The sequence below is a fragment of the Petaurus breviceps genome, unplaced genomic scaffold (assembly GCF_028583685.1).
Source record: "Petaurus breviceps papuanus isolate PSGF00001 unplaced genomic scaffold, PetGlider_PUasm1.0 91041, whole genome shotgun sequence".
Taxonomy (NCBI): Eukaryota; Metazoa; Chordata; class Mammalia; order Diprotodontia; family Petauridae; genus Petaurus; species Petaurus breviceps.
Window position 1 is genome coordinate 41,290,553 of NW_027187400.1, and position 10,434 is coordinate 41,300,986.

At 54.5% G+C, this 10,434-nt stretch overlaps 1 protein-coding gene across 2 annotated transcripts; it reads right to left on the minus strand.

Moving 5' to 3' along the window:
- Positions 1-164: 164 nt before the first annotated feature.
- DLL3 (delta like canonical Notch ligand 3) lies at positions 165-8,937 on the minus strand. Of its 2 annotated transcripts, XM_069078555.1 has the most exons (9): positions 8,403-8,937; positions 8,011-8,295; positions 7,103-7,184; positions 6,353-6,610; positions 5,364-5,608; positions 3,205-3,424; positions 1,757-2,465; positions 1,274-1,358; positions 165-1,066 (listed from the first exon to the last, which is right to left on the minus strand). In XM_069078555.1, exons 1-9 carry the CDS (start codon positions 8,469-8,471, stop codon positions 1,061-1,063), a joined length of 1,959 nt encoding a protein of 652 aa, XP_068934656.1. In that variant the 5' UTR covers positions 8,472-8,937; the 3' UTR covers positions 165-1,060. The 2 variants fall into 2 exon arrangements, with proteins under 2 accessions (XP_068934656.1, XP_068934657.1); XM_069078556.1 differs by lacking the exons at positions 7,103-7,184; positions 8,011-8,295; positions 8,403-8,937 and adding an exon at positions 6,792-6,924.
- Positions 8,938-10,434: the final 1,497 nt, after the last annotated feature.

A 10,434-nucleotide genomic window follows, 5' to 3' on the forward strand; every position in this document is an offset into this window, starting at 1 on the left:
TCTCTCTCTCTCTCTCTCTCTCTCTCTCACACACACACACACACACACACACACACCCCTAAATTTTCCCCCTCCGAGGGGACTTATGTCTGCAGTACCCCACCTTCCAAATAGCAATCGGTGAAGCTTGGTGAACGAGAAAGGATTTTAAAGATATTTCATAATAACTGTAATAAAATCATTTATTATTAACATTCAAATGTAACCTCTCTTTCTCAAATCTGGGTCCAGTCACTGGAGAAGGAGAGTTTTGGACCCTTGAAGCCCAATGGTTCCTTTCTCTCAGTGAGATCTGGAACCCACGACTTCTGCCAAGACTGGGGATGAGGAGTGAAAGAAGCCATCCCAGGAAGTGGGGAAAATGTTTAGCAGATTGTTAGTCTCGCTACATGTCTCTGGGTGGTCCTGCCTCAAACCAGCTTGCATAGTTACTACAATCTGTGTCTGGGACTAAAGAAAGTTGCAGCCCTTCCGCCTTGCCTCTGTCCCAGTTTTCCTGGAGGCTGTTGTCCCACAACTCCAGAGATTCTCCTAGAACTAATTTGGCTGGCAGGAGGGTGGTGTTAGAATTTCTAAATCCTCTGTCCTCCTTCCCATTTCCAACTGAAAATCTCCTAAAAAGGGTTACAGGGGTTAACCTTGACTGACACTAGTCTATATTCCTCCCCCAAGTCCATGCCAGAGAACCCAAACTGGAGCCTGGGGCCACGCAGAGAAAATGGACATTGAGTAAAATAAAAATCATTCATAGCTGAATCTGCAGAGATGAGGAATGTTGTAAATATTCTTTTTACACAATTCAAAGTGGGAGATGAGCTCCTTGACTCCCCCCAATAGAGAACTCCTGAGTTTATCCGGAACAGGCATCCAGAGCCACAAGGGCAGTTCCCTTCCCCGAGACACTTTTTCTGCCTGTAGATGCCTCAATTTTTCCCCTCCCTTGAGTGTGTTGGGGGAAGAGGGGAAATGTCTGTAGAAACAGCATCACCGAAGAAATATGTTAACGTCTCTATGTCTTCGAGGAATCTGGAGAGAGGGAGAAGTCCAGCAGAGGGCTGATTCAGACCTAGAGGCAAAACGAGAAGACAAGACAAGACTTGTCCAAGTGGCAACAGAGTTGTGCCCTCCCCCTCCTGAACCATCCCAGGACCCGATGATGAAAAAAGGTCTCAGGGTAGAAGCCCTCCTCCCCCTGCCAGCAAATCTGTAAAATGGGGAAAGGAGAGAATGGCAGGGCAGAGGATACAGGGGAGGGACATGGGAGGACATTCACCTCTCTGGCAAAGAGGGAACAGTCTGGTATGACATAGATGGTTCGGGAGTCGTTGTCCTCAGGAAGACACCAATCTTCAGCCCTGCTGGAGAAGGAAATGGGGTTGAAGGAGGAAGCTCCCAGGTTCCCCGCCCCAACACCGAGACTTGAGAAGTGATTCTCAGAAACAGTGGGATGGCTAACTCACTGGAAATTTGAAGGGACTAATGATTAGCACTAAATTTTCTGGGCTCAGGACACAGGACCCAAATCCAGTTTCTCCAGTTCCTCAGCTTAAATCTGAAACTTCTTCTCAAACCCCATACGCCGGCCTCAGTACCTCCACGGCGTTCCCCCCACGTTTCCCCAGCCCAGCAGAGAAAGCCCGTTAACTCTCGGATCGCAGATCAGATAACAAACAGATCAATCCGCACCGCGCGCCGCAGACAACAGAAAGGGCAGAAGCCGGGAACATTTAGCGGCCCGAGATCTCCAGAACTTCACCTCATCCCCGACGGGTGTTCCAGCAGCCGCTGCGTCCGCTCGTGCTTGGACGCTTTTAAGGTCCCAAGGCCCTGAAAAGCCGAGGCGAGGGAGCCGCTGTCGTTAGCCCGGAGGTTGTTGAGTGCTTCGGAGGGAGGCAGGGTTGGCGGGGCAGGTTCTGGGGAGGAAGGAAGGGGCCGCGCCCCTGGATTCCGCCATCGGGCCCGGGCTCTAAGCAAGAGGGCCGCACCTCCAGCCACGATGGCCAGCAAGAGCACCAGAGCGAAGGGAAGCCCCAAGGCCGGGGGCAGTACGTGCCTGCTTCGGCCGGCTTCTAAGGGCCCGCGGTGGGGCCCAGGCGGGGGCGGGGCGGGAGCAGCCTGGATTTCCGACCCTTCCACGTCCGTGGGGCCGGGTTTCACGGGGAATTCACAGCGTGCACCCATATATCCCGGCGCACAGGAGCACACGTGGCCGGAGAAGTGAGCGTAGCAACGGCCACCGTGAGCACAAGGCTGGGGATCACAGGGGTCTGAGCGCTCACGACAGTCGCGTCCCCCGAAGCCCAGCGTGCAGGAGCAGCGAAAGCTGTGCGCGCCGTCCACGCACGTGCCCCCGTTGGCGCAGGGCCGTCCTGCACAGTCGTCCAGGTCGCGCTCGCAGCGCGGACCCCCGAAGCCGGGCCTGCAGCGGCACAATACGGCGCGGCCCAAGTCCAGGCAGAGACCACCTGCGAGCGAAAGAGAGCCACGGGCGTCACGTCACGTCACATCACGTGCCTCTCAGGTCTAGGATCCTCCGGCCCCAGCTGAGCCTGCATTCCCAGGCCAAGCCGTCCCTTTTGGAGATGCGCACCAAGTCTGAGAAGCCACAGTGTGAAAGATGTCCGAGTCGGAGGGTGCCTCTGAGGGCCCCCTTTTATCTCTCCCAACTTACCTTGCTGCGGTCTGTTCCTCTCTGCTCTCGCTTCCCTCCACCCCATCCTCAGCCGAATCTGCGGCTTTCTCTTCACGTTCCCTTGCTCCTCTCGGCTTGGTGTTTTGCTTGGTCTCCCTCAACCTTACTCTCCCTCTCCCTCATCTGCACTCCCCGATAAAGGAAAGGGTGAAGGACTTGCGTCTCTACGTCCTTCTGAGTGAGCCTCACAGCTATCCCTGTACCTGGTACCTCCTGCTGGTCCCTCTGCCCCAGAACTGCAGTGGAAGATGTGAAATCAGAGAACCTAGATTCGATCCCTGGTCCTGCCATCTACTACCCATGATCTTAGGAAACAAGTTCAGATGAGGCTCTCTGGGCCTCCATTTTCCCATCGGAGAAATGAGAACATCCGACTAGATCGTTTCTAGTTTTAAGCCTACCATCCAGTCATCTCTGGGCCTCTTGTTTCCTCTCCTGTTAGATGAGAGGAGTGGTCTGCAAGATCATGAAGGTCCCTCTGAGTCCTTCCACCCTCCCTGCCCGAGGCTCACCATTGCGACAAGGCTGTAGGCTACAGCGATCCACCTTCTTCTCACAGTTGGACCCATGGAAGCCTGGTGGGCAGCGGCAGGTGTAGCCAGCAGGGACTCCGCCATCCACACAAGTACCCCCATTGAAGCAGGGCCCATCAGCACACGTCATTCCAATGACCTCACACCGCTTTCCATAGAAGCCCCGTGGACATGTGCACTCAAAGTCCCCGGCCACCTCCTGGAAGAAGAACGGGGGGCAGCTAGGTGGTGAAGTAAATAGAGCACTGGCTTTGGACTCAGGAGGACCCGAGTTCAAATTCGGCCACACACACTTGACACACTTACTAGTTGTGTGACCTTGGACAAGTCACTTAACCCCAATTGCCTTGCCTTCCCCCCTCCAACAAAAAAAAAGAAAAATGGGGGGGGAGGAGTGTTAAAAAGAATCAGAGGTCATAGTTCAAATTTTGGCCCTGCTACTATGTGCAGGGCTTGTGCCTTGCTATGTGCCCTTGGGCAAGTGTCTTCCCTTCTCTGAGCCTCAGTTTCCCCATCTGCAAAACGAGGGGATTCGATCCCTCAATCTTTTGTCCACCACACTGATTCTGGCCCTCACATTCCCCTTCTGAACTGTTAAAATAGCCTCCCAACTGATCTCTTTAGTCCATCTTCCACACTTCTGCTAGAACAACCTTCCTAAAGCACAAATCTGATTGTGGATGGCACTTCTCTGCTCAGAAACCTTCAGTGGCTTCCTCTTGCCTCTAGGATAAAATATTAACTCCTTAATCTGGTACTTCCATCTCTTTCCAACCTGAGATAATGCCCTCCATGGCATTTTTCTGGGTACTGGCCTGCATGGCATCTTTCTGGGTACTGCCCGCCGTAGCACCTTTCTGGGTACTACCCTCCGTGGCATTTTTCTGGATACTTACCCTTCATGACATCTTTCTGGGTACTGTCCTTTAGAGATTCTGAACTGAACTTCTTCCCCAAACTCAGAATTCCACCCTACCTCCACACCTTTGCACAGGTCAGCTGGATCTCAGTCTCTCCAGATCTTATCTTCTGCCAATTCTGAGCCCAGGCAGCACCACCTCCTTCAAACCTTCCCCGCCACATGTCCTGCACCCCTCAGTGCTAGTGTTTCGCCGTGCTCCAGTTCTGTCCTATAAGACTTAGTCCTGTATACGCCTCGTGTCCTGTATACATCCCTCAGGTGTGAGTTCCTGGAGTGCAGGGACTCTAGGCTTTGTCTGTCTCCCCGGGGCATAGCACAGTGACTTGCGTCCTGTAGGATCCTAATAATCGTTTGCTGAGTTGAGCGGAGCCTAAGCACCTTTGCCACTCTCAGCCCTTTGTCCTTCTGCGTATCATCCTCTTATGACTGGGATGGATTACAGGATCGTGGCTCTCAAGCGAGAAGAGACCTCAGAGGTTATCTAGCCCCCCCCCCCATTTTACACATGAGGAAACTGAGGCCCAAAAGGAGGTGAAGGGACTCTTCCCTTTCCCTGGCCCTCCCAACCCTCTCCAAGATCTTTCATCCGTATCCTCTGAACTTTGCCTCCTGCAAATCCCTTCCTCTCCATGCCTGTGGTCTCTACCCCAGTCCAAGGCCTGGACCCAGATCCAGCACAGTCCTAGACTAATCAGAGCACTCGGTGACAGTTTGCTGATGGATTGACACCAAGGATCATCATGATGACATGACTGGATTCCAGTCAGGCACACTGGGTTCAAGTTCTGACTCTCCCACTAACAAGCTGTGTTACCCTGGACAAGTGATTTCCCCCTCTCTGGGCCTCAGTTTCCTATCTGTCATGTAATAGAGGAGAGTTGGGAGGAGTGACTTTCTGCACACTGTCCCGGAGGTATTCTCCTCATTCTTTTCTAGTGTTCCATTCAGTGCTATTGACACAGCAAGTGTCAGAGGCAGAATTTGAACTTGGGTCTTCCTGACTCTAGTTTTAGTACACCGGGCTGCCCCATAAAGGAAGCATTTTCTAGCCTCAAAGTGCTCTAAGGAATTAATTTTAGAGCATTGTGAAAGGGGGTCCCTGCTCAAAGGCCACTGGAGGATCAAGGATCAAGGGCAGGGTATGTGGAACAATGAGAGCAAGAAGTCAGGGGTGATCGTCTGGGGGCAGAGGAAGACCTAGTGGGTCAGTACTAACACTGCAGCTGCCACCATTGGTACACGGGTGCCCGTCACACAGTCCAGCTGGAGAGAGGCATCGGTGGTTGGAGAATCCTGGGAGGTTGGAACAGGTGGCTCCATTGGCGCATGGCTGGAGGCTGGAGCAGTCACTGCCAGGGACTCGGATGGCGCAAAGGGGGCCAGTCCAACCTTGATGGCAGTGGCACTCACCAGGCCTCTCACAGGAGCCGTGTTCAGCATTGCAGCCTGCCTGACATATGGCTGCAGGGGGAGAGGGGAGGGACCCCCCAGGCAGGAGGGAGTGAAGGATGGAGGCAACAGAGAGATGGTGAGGGACAAGAATGGAAAGACAGGAACATTTGGGGAAGAAATGTTAGGGGAGTTGGAAGGAAAAGGAGTGGAGAGGATCAGGCAGAGATATTGGGGGAGAGAGAGACGAGGAGAAACACAGAGTTGGGAAGAAAGGTTGGTAGAAGATATTGAGGGACATGGAGTATGTGGGAGAGATGGGGAAAAAATCAAACAGGAAGAGGCATGGGAGACATGGTGGAGACCTTGGCAGGAGAGTCATTGGAGAAGAGAGGGAGAGATTTGAAGGGAGAGGCACGAGGGAGGTTAGCAAGAGAAATGTTTAAGGGAATAGGGAACAGAAAAGAAGGAACAGACAATGGGGGAGACACAACAGGGGAGAGGGTAAGTAAGGGCCAAACTCAGACTGACTACCACTTCCTCCACCCAGACCCAAACCTAGAAGTGCCATTTGGATGGGTCCAATCCCAGGGATTTCTCAGAGTCTGGGGAGCGTAAAGGATTGGGGATGATTGAGGGTCTACATCATTCTGGGGAAACCAGAAAACGGCTGTCCCTGGGTAGCAATGTAGGGTCCTGGGCCACCCGCCCCTGTCCCACTGGTTCACTCACGCTGGGCACATGTAATTTCCCAGCCCAACGGTCCATGCACATCCTTCCCACTACCCTCGCCACGAGCCCAGCCCCCTCACTCACGCCGGGCACACATGTCTCCAGCCCAGCCATCCATGCACACTCGCTCCCCGTTGGCCCCGCAATAGAAGTGGCCAAGGGGGTCGTCCCGAGGGCGGCAGAGGCGGGCACAGGCAGGACCATAGTAGTGAGGCTCGCAGCGAACACGGTAGGAGAAGAGGAGCTCCCAACCCCCGGCCTGCTTAGCCTCCCGGGCCCAGGGACCTCCGACTGCCAACCTGTGCCTCCCAGCCAACCGGCTCAACAGACTTCGATCCGACCCTGCAAGCGAGAGGAATATAGTGACCTGTGGCCCCAGCCAGTCCCGTCTATGTTGGAAGTCTCCCCCTCCTTGATTTGGGAACTCTTGAGAACCCAGCCCCCCCCGCCCCCCTCCCCCTTGGAGCCCACCGTACCGCCACCATTCTGCTACCAGCGATTCAAGACCAGGTCCCTTTCCCACCCTGATAATGTAGGCCTCCTCTCTGACAAGCTGTGACACAGTCGCTTGGAACCACAGAAACTCCTACACATGGGATCATCGGGGCCCAGACCTCCCCCGATCCTCCTGCTCGGTGCCCCACTCAGACACAAGAGTTCTTGGTACCGTGTTCCTCCCGCCCCCTTGAAACTCATAGACCACGCCCGTCCAATCTAGCTCCACCCACACCCTGCGTGCCCCGCCCCTGTGATGCTGGAGCACTCCTTCCCCTTTCATCTTCCCCCTCCCCCTCCCTCTTCTCTCCACCTCCCCCACACCCTCCAGGCCCTCACCTGGAAGCTTCTCCCCTGGCTCTTCCTTACTCCTGGATTCAAGGTTCTCCCTCCAAGACTCGATGATTAGCGAGAAAGTCCCCTGGAGGAGGGGGCCAGGTGGGACATGGGAGAGTGTCAGCATCGAGTCAAAGGGTGTTCGACAAGGGGATAGGAGGTGGAAGAAGGGAGCTTTTCTAGTTAACGGGAAAGGTTCGGTTCCAGGGAGGCATTGGAGCAAGGGAAGGAGGGGTGCCCAAAGGCTTTAAAAAGAGAATGTAAAATATGTAGGAGACAGACACTATGAGACAGAGGGAAGAAGGTGCTGCTTGTATAGAGAGAGGACCTGAGGGTCCCTGGATCCAGCAGCGAAGGTTGGGATGGGAGCATGAATCCTGGGGAAGTCTTGGGAATGGGAAGAGGAGGCTGTGTCTGGTTATCTCCAGGGAACAGGAGGCCATGACGAAAAGACCCCATGATTAGGCTGTGGGGTCTTCAAAGATAGGAATTTCTCAGGGGATGGGAGTCCCATAGGGTCTGTTTTTGTTGGTGGGGGGTAGTGTCTGGGAATGGAGGGCCCTCAAAGTTACTGAATTAGATTCTGGGGAGGAATTTTGGGAGGGAGCTGTCCTGAAGTACTGCAGCATCTTAGGAGATGAGTCTCATAGCTCTGGGGATAGGTTTCATCCCTCGAACAGGGAAGGAAGTTTCTCGGGATGTAATGGGGATAAAAGGCTTAGGTGTGGCATTCCTGGACATCTGAGGGTATAACTTCTAGAGAATTGGGCGGAAATGGGGAATTAGAGGACTCCGGTGGGGTCTAATATAGTTTTCACACAGTCGTGAAATGGGGGGGGGGGGCTATAAATCCCACAAGGTCCCAAGGCTCAAGGGGAGGGGGAGTTCCTTTGATTCAGGGGGCACCTCACCGGCCAGGCGGTACGGAAGGGGACACGGATGAGGCCATCTGCAAGGGAGAGCTTTGGACCAGGATCGGTAGGGTCCCCGGGATCGGGGGTCCCCGGGGTACTGAGTGCAACCCCCAGGGCACACGGCAGGTCGGGGCTCCGGTCGGGCAGTGCTGGCTTCAGGCAAACACGAAAGATGAGACGGCAGGAGCCCCGGTCTCCACATGGGGAGTCTGGAGAACCCGGAGACTCTGGACCAGGCCGGAAAGAGTGGATCTGCAGTTCGAAGACACCGGCGCAGCGGACCTTAGAGAGCAACAGGAGGACAAGAGGTCAGAGAGTCCCAAGAATCCCACCCTCCTGCCCCAATATCCCGCCGGATCCCCTTCCCCGGGGCCGCCCCATGCCCCCACCTTGGAAAGGCAGAGCAGAGAGACCAGCACGGCCAGGAGCCGGGCAGTCAGCGGCCGCCTGGAGCCCATGGCGCGCAGGGTCTGGAAGCCTCTGAAGCTGAGAGCGCAGCTTTATAACCCGAGGCGAGGCCCCGCCCCCCAGGAGACCCCGGCCCAGCTCAGGCAGAGCCTGCAAAGGGAGGAATGTTTGTGTGTGCGTGTGTGTGTGTGTGATTGCTCAGGCAGAGCCGACAGAGGGAGGTGTGTGTGTGTGTGTGTGTTACTAGGGGATGGTGTTACTAAGTCGGTTTGTAGTTGGGTGGTCTTGTAGACATCTCTAGCTGTTAAGTCGGACGTCACTGGTTCGTCTCCCTATGTTTCTAGGGCATTGATCGCGAGTGGATCCAGGTCTCTAGTTTTACACCAAGCGCTCCGAGGCCGTAGCTAACCTCACCCTTCGCTTGTGCGCAGCCAGAGGAGGCAATGTCAGTGTTTGATTGGAACCCAGGGAGGAGAGGCGCCCAAGGTAGGCAGGCGTGGAATAGGGCTGCCCACACCAGAGATCACGGACTCTCAGGAACCCGGAGTCTTGAGTGATCGTGTGTCTTTATGGATGTTTGGATCGGGGACTTATGTTTTGGGGGCTTGTGTGGCGAATGTGTCTGTCTGAGATCTGTGGCTGGATGTATAGCGGTTCATTGATCAATGTTTTTCCCAAACTCATTATCCCAACCCCCACCACAAAGCCCCCAATGCTGGGGAGTTTGGCCTCCTCCCTGGACAGCCCCACTTCCAGTCACAATCTTTCGGTGTGTTGGTGCAACGTTGTGGGGTGAGAGGTGAGAGAGGGCAACGTGGAGCGGAGCGGAGATCTCCCCCCACAGCAGAGGCTAGCCTGCCACCAGGCTGGGGCTTACCAGCTGTATGTAAATCTGGCCATCTGCCTCCCAGGCTGCCCAAGCCGAGCCAGCCCCTTCCCTTCCCGGAGGCCCCCTTCCTTCTTTGGTCTTCCCCCCTCCGGCTTTATGACTGGGGGGAGGGGTGTCTCCATTTGCTCCAGGGGAGGTGTGAGCAGCAAACGGACAGGAAATGTCTTCTGCAGCATTACGCTGGCAGGCACCTGGGTACCAACTGGTCAGGGAGGGCACTGGTCAGCCCCAGGTCCTCCTAAACTAACTCGGGCTCCTCAGGCTCAAACCCCGACCCGATGAGCCTCACCTTCCAAACTCTCTCCCCTCCTCCACGACCATCACTACACACTCAGCATCCTGGGATCTCAGAGAGGAATGTTTGGGACTATCTGGTCCAATGGCTAACTTAGGGCAGGAACACCCACTGCTGTATAGCAGCTCCAACAGGGAACTGGCCTCTCTAGCCATTCCTTCAGAAACATCGAGCTCCGCATCTCTCTAGGCGGCCTTTGGAGTTGTGTCCGGAGCTAGGGAGTCTTACGTGGCACTGACATCTCTCTTGTAGAACCCTCCAAATGGCCCTAACTCTACTCTCCGGGTCCTTACTGAACACACTCTAACTCTCTTCCCCATGGTGACTTTACAGGCGCTAGAGAACAACAGCGGATCCCCTCAAGCCATCATTCCTTCAAGCTAAATGTTCCAGGTTCCCTAGGGATCCCTACACTCACAGACCTAGGGAACTGGGAATATTTCCAGTCAACCCTTCCCCACAACCCACTGTAATTCTGGTTTCCTCTTTCCAAATGTCTCCAGCTTGTTGTTCATTCTAGATCTCTCTGTATCCCTGATTTTTCTCTCCATATTCCCATTTCCATACTTCACATCTTTCCCTTTTCTCTCTTCCATCTCAGGCTATTTCCTCAGTTCACTTCTTGTCTATCTTTGTTTCCTTCCTTCCTTCCTTCCTTCCTTCCTTCCTTCCTTCCTTCCTTCCTTCCTTCCTTCCTTCCTTCCTTCTTTCTTTCTTTTCACTTCACTGCCATTTGCAAATCTCCCTCCACCCCCAGGATGCTCTTAAAGCAGTTATGCCAAACAGACCTGTTGATCACCTGTGTCTTATTTCCAGGACCTTGTCCTTT

What these genes read in the sequence shown, in the direction of transcription:
- DLL3 (XM_069078555.1), bottom strand. Translation starts at nt 8,471, where the DNA reads ATGGGCTCCAGGCGGCCGCTGACTGCCCGGCTCCTGGCCGTGCTGGTC. An exon ending in CTCTGCTCTGCCTTTCCAAG is followed by an intron (nt 8,296 to 8,402) that starts GTGGGGGCATGG and finishes TTGCTCTCTAAG; the next exon opens with GTCCGCTGCGCCGGTGTCTT. An exon ending in CCTTCCGTACCGCCTGGCCG is followed by an intron (nt 7,185 to 8,010) that starts GTGAGGTGCCCC and finishes CCCCTCCTCCAG; the next exon opens with GGGACTTTCTCGCTAATCAT.